Source organism: Varanus komodoensis, unplaced genomic scaffold (genome assembly GCF_004798865.1).
Source record: "Varanus komodoensis strain SLA01 unplaced genomic scaffold, ASM479886v1 scaffold122, whole genome shotgun sequence".
Taxonomy (NCBI): domain Eukaryota; kingdom Metazoa; phylum Chordata; class Lepidosauria; order Squamata; family Varanidae; genus Varanus; species Varanus komodoensis.
This window is the reverse complement of record NW_025335356.1, coordinates 667,807-686,683: the sequence shown is the minus strand read 5'-3', so window position 1 is coordinate 686,683 and position 18,877 is coordinate 667,807. Positions and strand designations below refer to the sequence as shown.

The 18,877-nt window shown below is 47.8% G+C and overlaps 1 protein-coding gene across 1 annotated transcript in view; it reads right to left on the bottom strand.

Annotated features, from left to right (window-relative positions):
* Positions 1-260: 260 nt before the first annotated feature.
* The window catches only part of HPN (hepsin), a 30,439-nt gene continuing 11,822 nt past the window's right edge, over positions 261-18,877 (bottom strand). The window contains exons 4-13 of the mRNA XM_044422265.1: positions 17,265-17,306; positions 14,192-14,321; positions 13,271-13,393; positions 12,578-12,618; positions 11,580-11,745; positions 9,699-9,889; positions 8,324-8,419; positions 5,553-5,695; positions 4,585-4,749; positions 261-3,123 (exon numbers count right to left, since the gene is read on the bottom strand). Of these exons, the coding sequence (XP_044278200.1) occupies positions 3,085-3,123; positions 4,585-4,749; positions 5,553-5,695; positions 8,324-8,419; positions 9,699-9,889; positions 11,580-11,745; positions 12,578-12,618; positions 13,271-13,393; positions 14,192-14,321; positions 17,265-17,306 (1,136 nt within the window). The 3' untranslated portion in view covers positions 261-3,084. The remainder of the gene's footprint in view (positions 3,124-4,584; positions 4,750-5,552; positions 5,696-8,323; positions 8,420-9,698; positions 9,890-11,579; positions 11,746-12,577; positions 12,619-13,270; positions 13,394-14,191; positions 14,322-17,264; positions 17,307-18,877) is intronic.

Genomic DNA, 18,877 nt, shown 5'->3' with positions numbered 1-18,877 from the left:
GGAGGCCAAACGGTCTGGAGGATCACCAATTGCCCACCCCAAGATGCCCCAGGTAAATGCAACTGGCAAATCTGAGGACTTGTGCTGCCTTATCACATGACCTGAGCAGTTCCAGAGACCTTTGGTTGTTACACAAGAGACAATTCTTAAATGCTCCTAAAAACAAAGCTGTGTTTTAAGATAACTCTGCATTCTTCCAGTCTGTTATATACTTAGAAACATCACACTTACAAATTCTGCAAGGGAATCCAAAAGCCACCTATAATCAAAACAGGCTTTATTTATTGAAATCATCATAATTATGCAAATATATACAATTGGAGCAAACTGATCCATGGTCACACAGGACAGTGCAGAGCCAGTTAGTAATCTATTTACAATATAAGAAGACAGAGGGAGAACCTTTGGCCTCAACCACCTGCAAACAAAATGTTTTCCTTTAGCCAGAAGGACATCAAATGTACCTAATTGTCCCCATCAATAACTTATGAATTAGCACTGAATCAATGAGCATGTGCAACCGTGCCCAGAAATGCTGGAGAGGTGCAGCTGCTTTTGAGCAGTGTGCTTGGGTGCTCATACATTGAGGGCTGGAGCCAGCACCTGGCATTCATGGCCAACTACCAGGATTCCAGTATGGCCCCTGCTGATGCTGACCTGTCCACCTCCCATTCAACATCAAATCAAGCTCAGAACTTGGAGCTGTGGTGGGTGGTTGCACCTGTTCCCATATTAATCTGCCATGGTGGATCTGAAAAAGTATAGTTCTGGAGCATTGTGGGAAATTAAAATGGCAGTTAGACTTGGCCATCTGGTCTAGCTTGATCGACTGCTACCAGAAAACCCCAACAGACCTGCTGCCAAAGGAAGCCCACCAGAGGTCACTTGGCCTAGGGGTCCTGCAAAGTCAGCCCTAGATACATTCACCCATGTATCCAGAAGCACCCGTTGCTCATCAAGTGTGTACACACCTGATGCAATCTTTATCGATGCTCCCTGTGTATAACTGAAGCAGGTTCCCAGTGCAAAGCTATACAGGAACAGACCAGACAAACTTCATGTGCTTCCCTAGAGAATCATGGCCCATGACTGCCACTAGCAATCATTACAGTTGCTCTCACTTGCTAACCAGAAGATTGGGATTGGCGTTCCTCTGGAGTCCCCCAAGTCTAGACTGCATCCACTTGGTGCAAGACATCAGATTCAAGACTGTTGGCAGCTCTTTCTGACCTGAAAGCACCAGCAGATAGTCCAAGGGACACAAGCAGAACTCCTAAGGCTCCATCAGTTGGTACAAGTCCCCCACACCTCCTTAGAATACACACTTGAAAATCCAATGGGAGGATGAAACACACACATACAGAAACCAGCTGGTGTATTGTGTCTCCAGCAGATCCTTTGCCCATTCAGAAAGAGAAGCAAGGACTGGCAAGGACAATCCACCCCTAGCGACATTCTCCCCTGTCTGTGGTCCTTCTGTCCTCCCATCCTAACCAGCACTGATACTCTTTGGACCAGGAATCTGTCTTCAGCCTGACATGGGGCCCACTTTCCGTTTGTATTGTAGCTAATCAGACACACGCCTCATGTGTGAGCTCTACTTGCAAGGGTGGAAACAAGAACAAGGGGGCAAGCTCCACCACCCATCATGGGCTTCCCCTCCTGTGCCTGAGATTTCAGGATTCTGTCTAACAGAGCATGTGCATTCAGCTACAGCACAAGCAGATGTATTGCGTTCACTCCTGTCCACCTTGAGCAAGCCGCAAGGAGGGGCGATCTCTCCCCCAGGACTACCAGTCCCAGTTTTCTCACTGCTTCCCCCTCCTGAGGCTGAACCTATTTTGTTCCACTTGTCATGATACATCACACCCCGCTGGTGAGGCAGAATCCAGGCTTGCCAGGATGCTGTGCCAGCACCTTTTGCTCACAGGGGCTCTGACTCCACCTGTCACCCCTCTCAGAGCTCAGCTATTCCCTCTGAGCTCAGCTGCAATCCTCAGAGTAATCAGAGATTAATTTTCCCAGCAACCCTATATTATTCTTCGTTGTATTTTCTGAGTAGCTTGGTCCTGGACAGGCAGTGAGGAGCTCTTCCTAATGGAGACCAAACCTACTGCACGTAGATATCCTAATATGGATCATGGCAGCCAACTGCATTTTTGGACTCTCCTGGATGGCAGGGACTGTCACAAGTGCCTGCACTTCAACACTTATCAGTATACTACTGATGAGCGCGCACACACACACACACACACACACACACACAAACACACACATCTGACTTCCTCCTCTTCCTTCTGTCTTTTGCCCCCTTTCTTCAAAGTCCCTGAACAAAAAGGAAGGGGGAGGCATAGAGAAAATGATGGAGATGCCACTTGTGCAAACTATTTCAGCTTAGGGTTCAGCTCTGTTGTGGCCCTGGACCTGTCTGCTGCAGAGCAACACCAAGAGAAAAGTGGACAGAACAGACTGGGTGCCAATGTCTTGCAAAAGAAGCCCTGAGGGTGATTAGAAAACCTGTCTGGGGATTGCCTTCTGGCCCCAGCAAGATGGTCTGGATCTGAAATGAGAGTTTTATACCAATCCAAAATCGGAGCAAACATTGGATTTGGACTGTCACCTCTGAAATCTGACCTGCCAGAATTCACTCCTCCTATATCGAGAACCCCTAAATCTGACAACATTCACTTCTGCTGAGTAGAAACGGATGTAGGCTTGACCAGAGTTATGCCAGTGTTCGCACACCGCAGGAATTGCTCATGAGCCAGTCTCAAGTGCCCTGAAAAGCAGGGTGGGAATTCATTCAGAGGGGAGCAAGTAAAGGCCAGAAGCACCATTCTGATAGGCTGGTGCAGAAGAGGCAGGGAGAGAGGCCTGTGAGGCACTGAGACCACACCGCTTGGCATGGATGTCCTTGGCTCGTCCCCATAACACTGGAGTCGGCCAAAGTGCATAGTCCAGCGTGGCTGTTTGTTCCCTTTGCAATGTCCCCTTCCCATTTTTTTCTCTTGTAAAGCAGCAACACCTCACTGGAAGGGGAGGAGGCTGGGGAGGAGGCAGGTCCGCATCGCGATTCCTGGGACTTCAGTTCTGGATCACCATGCCGCTGGTGTGGGAGTAAGCCTGGAGCGGAAAGAAGAGGTGGGCAGGATGAGTGTCTTTACCAGCTGTTACAGCCATTTTTGCTGGTGAGGGGACAGAAAGGGACAGAGAGTGTTACCATGTCCCTCTGCAGCGCCGTGCTGGTTGGCACTCTCTTGAGAACTATTAGGCTGGATCACTTCTAAGTGATGGGAAAGGGTTTGAGGGTCTGAAACATGGTTCCTCAGTTTACAGGGGCAGGAGCAAAAATGCCCTCTGGTTGGCCTCCTCCGTGGTCAGTGTGGTCTCTTGGGGACGGAGGGCAGCAGAGGTGCCAGGCCACCCGGTTGAGCCATACTTACATGTCCCACAATGCACCTGACTTAACATTGCTCCAGAGCATTGTGGGACATTTAAATAGTGGCTAGACTCAGCCTGCCTTCCAACATTGTCCCCAGCAAAGGTTTCAAAGAAGATCCCAAAGCAGGAGTCTGGGTGGGTTCTGCCAAGATGCATTTAAAAATGAAGAACTCACCACGCTTTTCAGACACCCAAAATTTGCTGCCTGAAGCAGCCACCTCACTCTGCTTCCCTAGAAGCCTGTCTTAATGGCACAGTAACTTTTAGCAGAAGTTGTGTTAAACAAATGGCACAGTAGCTCTTCAGTTGAGTCCCATAAACAGTTTGGCTTTCCTCTGAAAAACATTAATCCTTTAGTGGAAACTAGAGAATATGCTGTAAGATTCTATTACAACGCAGAGGATCCCATGCTCCTCTTTTTATGATAAAACTGGGCTGCCTATTGCATCCCACCACATTTCACAGGGGAATATTCATTCAGACATGGTGAGCAAAAGGTAAGAACTTCTGGGTTGCTGTGAAGACAGATTTAAGTGTAAATCAGAGGTGGCTGAGGATTTTCATTGGCCACAACCCAAGTAACCGGTTTCCCACTCCTTCAAGACAGTATCCTGGAATGATACTACATCATGATGTATTGATCTGCCCCCCAGATAAGGACCAGGCTGGATGCCATCATATGGTTCCCTTTGAGGGACAGTGAAGAAGGAAGGAAGGAAGGAAGGAAGGAAGGAAGGAAGGAAGGAAGGAAGGAAGGACGGACTCGTGGCCACCATAGGATCACCACCATGCCAGGGCCTGCATCAAGCCTGGGCATTGCTAGAGGCCCACACCCAGAGGGGCCCATGGACAAGAGTCCAAGGACATGGCTTTTGCTCCTCACCCTTGCAACCTTCTCCTTCACCTGTCTCTTGCTGTGGCCCAGACCATGGTGGCCACTGATGCCACAGCCTACATGATCTCTGGCTCCATGCCAGTCAAGCAAGCAACCAGCAGCAAAAATATGGAAGTGGGTGAGGAGTGAGAGCAGCTGGTGGCCATTGCAAGGCCGGGATCTTTGATGAGGAGCCCTTTTGGTAGTTTTGTTGTGACAGACCTCCACAGCTAGCCCACCTGAGCAAGCTATACCTACATGCCCTTTACCTTCATGGCACCATAGATCCATCCATGGAAGTCATTGACCTTGGTGTAGACCCCCGGCTTATTGGCCAGGGCACAACCACTGCCCCAGCTCACAATACCACAGAGCCGCCAGCGTGAAGTCCGTGAGATGCTGTCCTCACACACAAAGGGCCCGCCGCTGTCTCCCTGCCCCAGGCAGAAAACAGGAGTTACCCTCTACTCATGCTTTTTTATAGCCTGAAGTGCCTGATCCCACCTAATCTTGGAAGCTAAGCAGGGTCAGGCCTGGCTAGAAATTGGATGGGAGACTTGAGTCTTGCCCTGAGCAGAAGGTTGGATCCAATGGTCTTCAAGGCTGTTCCAACTGTTTGATCCCTGTTTGAAGGGTTCCTCTGTACCCATGCCACTATCTGCTCCAGATAAACCCACAGTAATGAGGAATGCAGACAAAATAAGACCCGGGGTCAGAAGCAGAATGGCAGACCAGTCCAGCTGGTGACTCCAAGCCTACATCCAGGAATGGGGTCATTGGGGCACTGACAACTTTGGAGCCAAATAACACTGGGGCAGGGAAGGATTTTCAACAGGAAAAAGGCACAGAAAGGACTGTTTCCATGTAGACCTGGACTAAACCTTGATCTTTATGGCTTCTATTTCAAAAAGTGCCCTGGGGAAGTTTTCACGTGGTAAACATATTGCCTCATATAGCTGAAGGTGTCCACAGCAGAAATGCATGAATGGATAAACTCCGACAGAGCCTGTCACTCTTCAGCTAGGGAAGGAAAGGGTTCAAGAGCCCTTCTCTGCCACCACCCTTTTGTCATTAATGTTAGGCTGACCTTTCTGATTCCTAGTTAAAGGAAATGTGCCATGGCTCCCACTTACTCTGTCCTGTTGCCCAGTGCATCCACTGACGCACACAAACCCCTTGCCTTACCCATCCTTGGGAGCTTGGATTCTCCAGCCTCCCCCAGTCTGGAGCCGCCTACCTGGCAGGCGTCTGTCCCTCCAGCAGCAAAGCCGGCGCAGAACATCCGGGGTCTGATCTGATTCCCATAGTAGTCGGGATTGTTGCAGACGCTGGTGCTGATGATGGGCACACTGGCCTCTTGCAGCACATCTGACTGTTGTCCTGCAAAGGAGGAAGGACCAAGCATTTTGGATCAGACCATTGGCTCATCACATCCAACACTACAGGGGCAAGAAGAAGGTAGGTGAGGATCTCCAGCGATTTAAAAATGTGGCCTTGTGTCTACATGTGTTCGACAACTCTTAATTAAATTTTGCTTTGATCTCAGCCTTCTTACTATTATCCCCCACTGAGTAACTTGGGCATTCTTTTTTTCTTTTCTTTTTTGGTGGAAAGGTGGGATATAAACCAAATAAATAACCATAACTCACAACATGATTAACATGCATTCCTGACTCATAACAGTTTAAAAATAGTGAAAACAGAAGGCTTCCATCTCCTAAATTAGACTGCTGGAATCAAGCAGACTTGTGGTAAGAAAAAAAGCGGAGTATCGTATGTATGTCCAAGCTCCAGATCAAGTGATGAAATTTAATTCCTGACCTAAGCTTTTCTCAGAGGCACCTTGTTCCTTAATTCTGTGTGTGATTCACATGTAACAGAAAGCCAGAATATGGCTTGAGTACAGCTTGTTGGTGAATCATGAACTGTGATTATGTCAACTTCATGCTACTGTTTCACTATGGATTTTTAACCAACAACAACCTCAGAAAAGAACAACCTAGGCTTATTCTTGGGTTGGCAACCCTAGGTTGTTGGTAGTTAACCACCCATAGGTAAAGCACAACACAGGATTCACATAAAAAGACGACCCACAATTCAACCAAATCCCATGGTTCAATGACATTCCATACTCAGTCTGTAGTCTGAGTTGTCATTACATATGAACGAATGATTTGCACAGCTTGACTGAGTCATTGTGGACTGTACAACCCACAATGAGCCACAGTGTGTGCCAGCTGCACACAGCCATTATTTTCAGAATGCTGCATTTTCAATATCCAACCCCCAATCAGGCCAATTGGCAGTTTTACCATGTCATGTGAGCCTGGCCGTCATGGGTTATTTGGGGGTTAAACAACCTGCACATGATCTTCAATTACTATTAGGGCTATTTAAGCTCTGATTACCCACAAACAACCCATAATGGTTCATTCTGCATGACACAGCACCACCCCCATCATACCATAGAAACATAGAAACAATGAAACAGAGTGAGTCAGAAGGGGTCTCCTGGGCCATCTAGTCTGACTTCCAGCACCAGCTGGCTCCGCTCATGACATGCCCACCATGTGGACGTCCAGCCTATCTTTAAACACCCACACCGATGGGGCCTCAACGACCTCTCGTGGAAGCCCATTCCACACCCTCAGGGTCCTAACTGTCAGGAAATACTTCCAGGCATCCAAATGAAACCTTGGCTCCCTAAGCTTTGCTCCTTTGGAGCGCGTCCTGCCTTTCTTTGCAGGGGAGAACAGGTCTCTACCCATCTCCATGTGACATCCCCTCACATACCTGTATGTAGCCAACAGATCCCCTCTGAGTCTCCTCTTCTCCAGGCTGAAGAGACACAGTTCCCTCAGTCTCGCCTCATACGGCATCTCCTGCAAACTGGCCACCAACCTTGTGGCCCTGTGCTGCACTGACTCCAACCTGGCTATATCCTTTCTGTAATGAGGGGCCCAAAACTGAGCATAATACTCCAGTCGCAGGCGCACCAGAGTCATATAGAGTGGTAGTAATACCTCTCTTGATCTAGAAGCCACACTTCCAATGGAGTTGTATATTCAAAATGGCAGCCACACACACCCAGCACATACCACATGATGAACCAGCCCAGCATTTGCTTTCCTGAGCTAGAATTCTGCAACTGGCTCCAGTTGCTAGACCTTGGGGATCAAGGGAAACACAGGATAAATTCCACAAACCTGAAGTTTACCTACCCCTGTGATACTGACTTTTCTTGATGGCTGCAGCTCTCTATGGTTTCAAGTACAACTCTCTCCTATCACCTACTACCTGGTTATTTTAACTGGAGATGCCAAATTTTGAAACTTGGACCTTCTCCATCCAATGCAGGTGCTCTGCCATGGAACTACTTTCCTGTAAGAACTAGTGTCTTCTTCAATCTAATGTCCTCCCAGCTGAGCTACAGTGGCTAAAGCATCAGAAGAGAGACTCCCCCATTCCTCTTCCAGTCAGCTGTGGTTACTTTTAGCACCTTTTAGACTGTTCTTAATTGAGTTTTCCACAAATCAGACGGACTCATTAGATTCCAATAATTGTTGTAGCATTTAACATGTGAAATATGGAAGTATCATCCCTCACTACCATACCCACATGCTCCACCTGGCCACTCTGAAGGTTCTTAGGGTTCATTTCATAGTTCTGCAAATTACATGTCTCCATGCCACAATTCGCACAAATTCACATAAAGTTTCAAAATTGCACAGGTTTGCACAAATTGCAAAGCGACAGACTGAATTTTGCATACAATTCCATGGCTTTAAAAAGAGAACACAGATTATGGCCCATTTTAAAATAAAGTAGGGCCAGACCAGGGTTGGCAAAATAGATAAAACAAGTTTTAAAAATCCATCCTCTTTCCAACACTCCCATCAGATTCCTGACATATCCTAATTTCTATACCTGCATAGCAAAATCCACCCACAAGCATCCACCAGAACTCATTGGGGCTGCTGCCATCTATTGGCCACTAGGGGTACTTACCATAGTACTGCGTGTTGCCCCAGCCAGTCACCGTACAAATCTTCCCATCCACCAGGGGTTGGCCCAGTGCTGGAAGGCAGACAGGCTGGATGTATTCTGTGGGTGAAAGCATTGTCATCAGCGGAACTAAGTCTTTCCACCCTGTCTCCACTCTCCAGGTTGCATAACATTTTGCAGACTTAAAAATATATGCACAATCTGGTTTCCAGAATTTGCAGCAGGGGACCAGATGGAGATTCAGAAATGACTTAATCGGCTGCCACACAGAGACAAATTGAGAGAGAGCGAGAGAGAGAGAGAGAGCGAGAGCGAGAGCGAGAGAGCGGGAGCGGGAGCGGGAGCGTGCAAGGGAGGAGGTGATGGTGGCCACATGTCCTCCTGTTCCATGACTGCCCACCATTCACCCACTCTCTTTGGCACTGGGTACCCTACTGAGACAGAGGTGCCTACTGGTAGTGTAATGGTGCAGTAGATCCAGGGCTCAGAGGGATGCAGCACACAAGTTTTTTACTCGCAGGGAAGTGGAGTCACCCAGCTCAGAATTCCCAGTCCCCTCTAAGTTTAGTTGCAATCCTCATACTGGTAGGATGCTCTTCTTCTGGAATAACGGAGTCACCTTTAAAATTTGGAATGAGCTGCCCAGAGAGGTTCACCTGGAGCCTTCCTTACAGTCTTTTAGGTGCTGGGCAAAAACCTTTTCATTTTGATGGTATTTTAATTGTTAACTTATTTTAAGTAGCATTTTAACTGTGGATATGCCATTATTATGGTGCAATTTATACTGGTTTTAATGGGGTTTTGATTTGTTATTGTTGTTTTATATTGTATTTTATTCTATTCCATAGTATTTATTTGCTGTAAGCCACCAGGGAACCTTATGGCTAATGGGACAGGTTAGAAATTAGAAACATAGGGAAAAAAGCAAGTCAGAAGGGATCTCCTGGGCCATCTAGTCTGACCCCTGGCTCCAGCCAGCTCTGCTCATGTAATCCCCAACTTTAAATAATGTCTATTAAGTAAATAAACAAAAATTCCAAAAAGGGTGTGCTGGTACTCTGGTCTGCAACCCATTTGCCATTCAGCTACAACCACCAACGAAATTCGCCCCCTGAGAGCTTCTCCAAAATTGAACTTGGTCCAGGGACTGGAAGAGTTTCACTACTTCCTGGATTAGGATAAGGAAAGCAGAAGCAGCCGCTATTCGCTTTGCTCTCCTCTTCCAAGAATTGAAGGGGGGTGGTGCCAGGTGCCGGGGGCGGGTGTCCATCAAAGGCCTTTTGCCTCCCCAAACCTGGCGGGAGCGCAGTTGCCCCTGGCTCTCTTGACTGTTCTTTATTGCCTGCTATCACCCAACAAGCCCAGTAAATGTTCTCACCATTGAAAGAAAGGGGTGTGGCCAAGTGCACCAGGGCAATGTCGTTGCTGTTCTCCTCACTGTTGGGATCCAGGAAGGGCAGGTACGCACCGTGGTATACGATGCTCGTCACACCCACCTGCACACCCTTAGTGGAGAGCTGGGAAACGGCACCCAGGAACACCCGCCACCGACTCACCACTCGGTTCCTCCTGCAAGGAAATGGACAGACACGGAAAGAGTTCAGCTGCGGCAGGGAAAGGAGGAGGAAGGAGAGGATGGGTGGTGGAATGTGGATGGGGTTGACGGCTGACTGAGCAGAGGGAGAAAGAAAAGGAACTGAGCACCTCAGGTCCATGGTACCACTCATGGAAGGCTGGCGTGGCTGATGCAGTTGACCAACGCAGGGCCCTGCTGCCCCCAGCACATTTTTTAAGGGGAAAAAACCCCAGGAAGAAAAATGCAACTGGGCTGGGTATTTTAATCAGGTTTTTTTTTAGATATGGTGCTACTACAGAGCACCACGAGGTAAAAAACATGCTTTGTACTTGATCTTACTTTTCATCATCACAGGGAAAGGAGGTGAGATCTGGAAGCTCATGGGGGGCCTAGAACTGGCACCTGCTTAAGCTATCCATCCCTGCACTAAAGAAACTGAGCAGGATATTTTATAGTTACTCAATTTATTCATGCATTTGTACTTCCTGGGGAGGGGAGATTCTTCTAGGGTAGTCTGTCTGTCTGTCTGTCTGTCTTCCTCTTTCCACCCTTTAGCCTCACTTTTCTCTCCACCCTCACCCCATCTGCCTTGCCATTCCCCGTAAGCCCTGCAATTGCCTTGGGGCACTGTTTCTCCACCTCTTGCCTCTAGGCTTGCTCCTTCTAAATCCCTTTGCCTTGGTGCTTCTCTCTCCCAGCCTCTCCCCTTACTCTCTCCCTCCCCTTTCCCCTGCTATTTCCTCCTCTCTCCCATGCTCCAGCTTCACTACTTCTCTCCTCACCTCTTTGCCTTGCTGTCTCTCGCTCTCCCCGCCTCCGATTCTGCTTTCGCTCCCCTTCCACCCCTCTGCTTTGCTGCTTCGCCTTCCATTCCAGCCTCAAGCCCCCCATTTCCCTCTCTGCCCACCACGTTTTTAGCTCCTTTTTCACTAGCCAGGCCCCCATGGCAATCATTATGTGACTAGTCACATCCTCTGGGGCCACCTCTTTGCAGTGGTGGCTATCTGGGATAGCCAAAGTCCCAGATACTCCCATAGGTGCAAAAAGGTTTGGGACTGCTGGAGTAGGACATTCACAGGAGTGGCAACCAAGAGATGATCCTGCCACTAGAATAAAGTAAGCTCACACATCCATATGCATACAAATAAATGATGAGGTAATCAAAAATGAAGCTGTTCACACCCATTTGTTTTAGAACAAATTAAAGTTGGAGCAAATTGGAGCCATTTAGCTCTCTGTTCCAAAATGAATGCACAGCCCCAATGAACTCCCTAAAAGGTCAGATCAAACACTGAGACCTAGCAGCTTCATAAAGTCTGGAGCCATCTTGATGAATGAGTACTGTTATTATTGTGCTGCGGCCATTCAATTTGTGATTTGCCGCCTAGCCAAAGCTCTCCGGATGACATACATAAGAAAAGCAAATATAATAAAACTAATGACAAAATGCATTAATCTACATATTCATGAATATTTTGAAAGCAGCAGCAATAATTTGATATCATTTTAAAAGGAGAGGTACATACCTAACCAGCTAAAAGATGAAAAAGGCCATTTGAAAAGGCCATTTTAAGATGCCATTACAAATAAAACAAGCAGCAGTTTAACATTCCTTTTTAAAGCCTGGGAGAGTTTTTCTAATGTCTTCCACTAGCACACACACAGGCGAGGGCTGGGACTTACTCTGGGAAGCAGTGCGCAGCTGTGATGACCCATTCATTTGAGATAACCGACCCACCGCAAAGGTGCGTCCCATCGTAACGCAGGCTGACTTGCCACGGCCATTTCCCCAAGCTGGCATCTTGGCCGCCCACAATCCGGTCCACAGACAACTTCCTGCGCCCGCAGTCTGCCAAGGATGCAACAGACAAGTTCTGTAACAGGTGGAATTGGGTGGGGGGGCTCCCAGCTCTTCAGTGCTGAATAGCCAGGCTGCCTATTGCTGCACAAACAGCAAGGATGCTTCTTTTAAAGACAACCATGTTGATACCTAAGAACTGAAAAGCTGTTTCAAACTTCCCCCGGGCATAGATAAACACACATGCAAACATTCAGAGTGTGTGCTGCTGCAAAGGAAAACAAATCGATCCCGCCCTTCTTTGTCACAATTGTAACAACGCAGACCACAAAACCAGCTGCATAGCGACTGAGCTTCACTTCACCATATGCAACACGGTGGTCTGAAAATACAGACCAACTCAAAATGAAGCAGGAACACTCTGAGGTGACTGAATGACCATCCGCAGTTGGGCAAATCCTATTTTTGGATATCAGCTGATGCATATACTGAAGATGCTCTTTGCACCTCAGAAATAGTGCTGGATGCGGAAAAGGTCAGGCACTCAGGACAAAACCAAAGCAGACATTTGCATATGCTCATTTAGATATGCTGTCAAGTAACAGGGTGAGTGCATTTGTTTGCTTAAGAGACATGATCAATTAAGGACACCCCTATTTGTAAAAAGGGATGTATGGATAGGGGAGCACCAGGCATTTGATTTCAGAAAAAGAACATCTGGCAGAAAGATTGGATATGGTGTTTAAATACAGCGCCAACAGAATCAAGAAAGACTTGGGCTCATGGCAGGATGGCAGACTGGGGAAGAAAGAGATGGGGGCTTGGAGAGACACTTCCGTGCAGGCAGATGCAGCAAGACAGTGGCCTTTCGGGGTTTCCATACCTTGGCAGAGTGTTGCCAGGAACTGACCTGTTGGACATTCACTGTGAGAGAGAAAAAGAGAAGGGTCAGCTGTGGTGAGAGAGAGGAGGGAGAGGTACCATGTTGGCATCCCAGATTCCTTGCAAGTCAAGCTTTCTGTTGGATGCAGAATTCACACTTCTGAACATCTCAGCATCAGAGCAGTTTTGCACTTTGGGACAAATGCTAATTCATAAAGTTGTCCTAAGGCAAGGGACTAAGGAAAGAACTGAGCCTCCAAAAGCAGGATCCAAGGCATCTCAGCCAGCAACCAAGGAAGTTATTGCAGGGGCGGAAATCTTCGAATCTTTTTGACTAAAGCTCCCTGCATTCCTGACCATTTACCATACTGACACGGGCTTCTGGGAGATGAAGTCCAAACAGCTTATACCCTCCCCAGGAACCTGCTAAATGGTATCACCAAAATCTCAAATAAGATCAGAGTGTAGTAATTCTACATGGAAGCCTTTCTCAACCTTGGCTCTCCCAGTGGTGTTAGACTGCAACTCCCATTATCCCAGACCACTGAGCATGCTGGCCAGCGATGAGGGGATTTGTATCGAACAGCATCTGGGGGCCCAGCTGGGAAAGGCTGCTCTAGTGCTTGGCTGAAGGAAAGTTAGCGAGGACACCGGGAAGCAGGCAGCATGCGGCCCAGCCCATGTTGTACCTTACCACACAACGGTGGCCTCTCTCAGCCTTCGTGCAAAAGGTAGCCGAGACTCATCCACACAGAAATAGCCAAATGTCCCATTGGCCCCTGCCCTGCCAACAGCCAGAACGGAATGGGAGAGAGACCTGGAGTGGAGGTAAACAGAGAGAAAGTCGCCATCCGTGCAGTTACGTTACTGCATTGCAACATCCTCCAGGCCTCTGCAAGCTTTTGGGCAGGTCAGCCATCAGTGAGAGGTGTTCTGCGAACATTCCCCATCGGTGCCAGCTTCCTCTCCCGCCACTTCTTCGGGTGAACTTTTAGGAATCATTATAAATTGGCTAGGATAGTTTGCACTTCAGAATGATCCCTGCCTGGCTTGGCTTCCCCAAGCAGCTGCTACAAGAAGGCACTGTCTTCATTCTAAAGGAATCACTTGCACAGATATTCTCCCGTTCGCTCTCTCAGAGCAATGGCACAGCACTGGCTGTTTTACATCAGGGTTGAGCAGACTTTAGGCTGGTTTGATAGACTTTCTCAGTAAAACTCCACCAACCAGAACCAACTGCAAAGCTCAGGAAGGCCAGTCAAGCACAGAATTACAAAACCAGGTACCTCCGAGCATTAGTCCAGCCCAGGAATCCACATGTGCTACCAAGACATCTTTCCACACCCAAATCTATGCCTTCCACCATCTTCCACCCAAAGCTGTTTGATTTCAGTAGTCAGTAAGCAGGAGAAAATACATTCTGTTGATCCTACTGTTAAAACACTGGGAAGTGGAAACCTTTACTTATTGACTGCAAAGCACAGGAAGATCTACTGGTAGTTTTTGCTCTGCCAGATGTTCTTCTGCATAGCTGTATAAATGAATATCCTGAGGCCCCCTTGCCCCATCTGCCCATGCGCTTCCCTCCATCACCCCAGCAGTGCTCTTGGCATACCTGACAAAGCCCATCTCTTCACAACTGAGGGTCGCCACCTGGGCGTCGGAGGAGGAGGAACAGATAAGCCTCCATTTCCCTTCATTTTCATCATACATGGTGAGACGCAGGTCTCCGGGGCTCACCTGAACTACATGAACCAAGCAGAACAGTGAGCAGTAGCAATGATTGTGCACACCCTGCACCAGGAGTGGGAAGAAAGTAGAACTCCAGATGTTTTGCACTTCAGTTTGCAACATTCTTAACCATTGGTCTCGCCAGCAGGGGTTTGTGGGAGCTGAAGCCCCAAATGCCACACGATCTGCCTTCTGCCCATGCCTGCCTTGCACCTTTCCCACAGCCCCATATGAATCCATTGATTCACTCATGGTGTTATCTCTTTCCTATGAGGCCACCATAGGCCAGTCCAATTTGCAATGCCAGAATAAAATTTCTTCAGTCTAGCTTGCTTTGTTTTTGTAAATTCCCCCAGATAATTTTGTGCTCTGACTTAGAACTGGGGTTTGATCCAGATTTAGACATACGTTAAGTAGACCCATTAAAATCAGTAGAACTTGAGTTAGTCATGACCTAACAAATCCCATTGATTTCAGTGGGTCTAACTCCAGTTATGACAAAGCCTGGAGTCTGGATCCAATCCCAGAGGCATCTGGCATGATGAGTGTTCTAATACCGGCTACAAAGCCAAGCCATGGCTGATGGAAGAGTGCCTGAATCAGTCCTCCCCTACCTGATACATTCCAAATTCCCAGCCATGGCCAGCCCAAGTTAGCTATAACCGATGGAACTGAAACTCTGAAACATCTGGAGGGTACCAGGTTGAAGGCCCTAAGTTATCTTTGCAGGAACACTCTTTCAATTCAGTCCCAAGAATTCTCAAACTATTTTCTCTGTGGTATAAATGCAGGAAGGTGTCCTGGCTGACCTTCTCCTCCTCTTTCCAGGCATATCAGGACAAAAACTTCTAACTAAAAGTCTTTATTAAGTTGAAGCTGCCCAGCTAAGCTGTCTTAGTGATAAAAAGAGAATGTTGCAGAAGTCAGTAACAAAGGAAATAGACAAAATTGGAACCGTGGCCTTAGAGAGATATTGCCTAGTAATGGAAAATAGATGTTCAACTAAATACCTCACCTCCCTTCCAAGGCAAAAGGAGCTGACTCCACTTTCAGGATGGATCATCCTGCTTATGGGCCAGTCGCCTGGGGTGTCTGACACTTCTCAGTGGGTCTGCCCTTATTAAGCTGATGCTGTATGATGGGTCTAATGATGCCAGGTCCACCTCCCTCCATATCAGCTTTCTCTCCAGACTTTCCCACAGAACTTGAACCTGTCTGGTTCTCAGCCACTGCCTGGCTTGTGTGGGACTGCTGGCCTTGGAATTCAGCGGTGAACTCCAGCTCCTCCTCTACTTCTGAATCAGAATCCAGGTCAACAACATTGGAAGGCTGTATCCTAGGAGGAGAGGGCCTGATCCCTACAGAAGGGCCCTACTGGCTTAGACCAAGGGTTCACCAAATCCAGTGTCTTGTGTCCCACAGCAGCCAATCAGGTGTGCCAACAGAAAGCCTGCAAGCAGGACATGAGCTCAAGATCCTTCTCCCACTGTTTGGAGGAAAGCTCCCCCTGAATCTGGAGGCACCCTATATGTAGCTCCCATGAATAGCAGCTGCAGATGCAGCCTTATCATCAGAGAAAGTGTTCTAATCCTAAACCCTTCAAGGCCACCTAAATCGGTGTCTCTCAGCACATCTTGTTGGGAGCAGATGCCATAGTTTAACACAACACTATTCAAATCACACACCTGCCATAAACTCCCTGCATGGCCTTAGGCTGACCTGCTCTCCCACCTGAAATGCTGGGGTTCCAAAATTAACAGGGCATCTCCATGTAATACTTTAACAGCATGACTCCTCAAGCATCACCCACCCTTTGGAAACCTTCCCCGGGTCAGTTTGAGATGCAAAAACTATTGCATGTTTCAAACACCTCCTGATAGTGCCCTTGTTTGCCCACATTTCCCCTGACTTACAATTAAATTACTCTCTTTTACTACTCCTTGCAGTGCTCTGTGTTGGTGTTGGTGATGTTGTCGCTGTACTTCAATGTGGTTTTAATATTCAAGGGCGCTCTGTGTGGGGCTGCCCTTGAAGACGGTCCGGATACTTCAGATGGTGCAAAACAGAGCAGCCAGGTTGCTGACGGGGATTGGGCATTACTCTCACATTCCCCCGTCCTCTACCAGCTTCACTGGCTCCCCATCGAAGTCCAGGCTCAATTCAAGGTGCTGGCTATCACCTACAAAGCCCTTAACGGCTTGGGACCTGGATACCTGAAGGAACGCCTTCTTCCATATTTGCCCTCCCGCCCCCTGAGATCAGCAGCAGAGGCCCTCCTCCGGGAGCCCTCTGGGAGAGACATCAGGAGGCAAAGTACCCAGAGGAGGGCTTTCTCTGCGGTGGCGCCCCATCTGTGGAATGCGCTCCCCAGAGAGGTCTGCCTGGTGCCATCATTATTTGTTTTTCGGCGCCAGGCTAAGACCTTTTTATTTTAAAAATATTTTAACAATGCTTAATATCTATAGGTTTTAATTGTGCAGCCAGGGTGTTTCTGGATTTTAATTGTAATTTGTATCATTTTTATTTATTTATGTGAGCCGTCCTGAGGCTATAAGCGATGGGATGGCATACAAAAACTCTAAATAAATAAATAATATTTATATGTGAACTGCTTAGGGATTTTGTTTTACATTTGGGGGTATATAAGTACGATGAACTGAATGTATATACCAGACAACCTTACAGAGCTGCTTAATGCACAGCTGAATAAATACGTGAGCCTGCACAAGCTATAAGTAATTAGTGCACATTGGAAGGGATGCTAGACTATGGCTATCACAAGGAGAAGAGGAGTGCAGGGGATGAGGCGGCTGGATGGAATTGCTTGTGAGCGTGGGATTCGGGGGACTCCAGGAAAGTGTGGAGGACCAGGGAGCCTGGCAAGCCATGGCCCATGGGTTCCTGGGGCCTGAACAAGAGCAAGCGAAGCATGAACCTCCGCCCCCCACAAGACTCACCAACATAGAGACTTTCTCCTTCATTTCCGAGCACAGACACCACTGCAACAAAATACAGACAGGATGACCAAGTTAGAACACCAATTAGTGTGAGACCAGCGCCACCTAGAGATACCACGGGTGAGATGGGTGGCATACACATCTTTTATACAAATAAATAAAGAAACAAACGACAGCGTTGGCAGTGGCGAGACCCATCTTGCAGGTGATCGCACAAGCAGTGAGGGCCAGTGTGGTGCTGAAGGGTCCTGGATGGGATATCTGGGTTCTAGACCTCTCTAAACCAGGAAGCTGTCGTGCCTGAAGCCCCGACAGAGACAGCACCTCACGAGGAGGCCTTGTGCCTGGGACCCTGTATCCAAAAGCCAACCCTGCAACCTAGCTTGGGGGTGGCTGAGCAGATAGCTGCACCTCCCCCTGACTCCCTGCCCATTGAGGAAACACCCAAGCCCACATCAAAGCAAGAGAGCCCTGAGGGAAAAGACACCACGAGTTCTACTCAGAAGGAGTCAGAGTAGGCTGTCCCTCCTCCCACTGATGCTGAACTTCCTGAACATGACACAGGAGATGCAGGGGCATGATAGACTTTTCCCTAGCAACCAATCGTAGAATTCTGAGGAGGTACGAGCAGAGGCAGACCTTGTCACGCCAGAGGGAAGAAAGGCGTGACCAGGAGGGCTAGTCCCACGTGGGCTCGGGCAGAGACACCACTAGAGGATTAACATCTGCATTCCAAAGACCTCAACAGAAGAGCCTACTATAGAGTTGTAACTCTTGTAGCCAGGTAGCAATAAAGGACTTTAGTTTTATTGCTGGTGAACGCGTGGGTTGTTTACATGTTGAGCTGCACCTCAGCAGAAGCTCACTGGGCAACTTTGGACCACTTGCAGTAGCCTAGCTGACTTCACAGGGTTGCGATGAGGTTTAAATGGAAAGGAGGAGAAACTCGTAAGCTGCCCTGGGTTCCTTGCCAGAGGGAGGAAGGATATACATGTAAGATATCGATATTAATAAAAACGATAGCAGCAGCATGGGGTGGGCTATCTTATCGGCCATGTTGCACATCTGGGAACGTGAAGAACTGTTGCAGGCAGTACCACAAAACAACCACCACAGAAACAATAACTGGTCACAGAGTGAGCTATTCTCATAGGCAGATAATACTAATTAATTAATTAATTAATTGGGGACAAGGAACTTGCCCAAATGGCTGTGTATGAAGCAGCGGTGGACTCTGATCCATAGGACACTCAACAACTTCTTTGAGCCCACAGTTGTTGTTATATTTTATTTTTATTTGTCCCCTTTCTTTTTCTTTTATTTATTTAGTTAGTTAGTTGGTGCCTAGGTGCGCTACAGAGGGATACAACGTTCTGCAGCTACCTACCTCTTCATTTCCTGATAATGGCCCTGTTTGCATGTAGCAGTGGCACATCTTGGGCTATTTAACCCACAATTTGCCCTGGTATCTTCCCCGTGTGTGTCACTGCCATTGTAATTATGCGGGCTTCTGTCAGTCATATCAGAGGTTATTCCATGATGCGTGAACCTAAATAATGTGAGTTCATTGTGGGTTAAACAACCTTCAGTTAATCTAAGAAGTAAATGTGGAT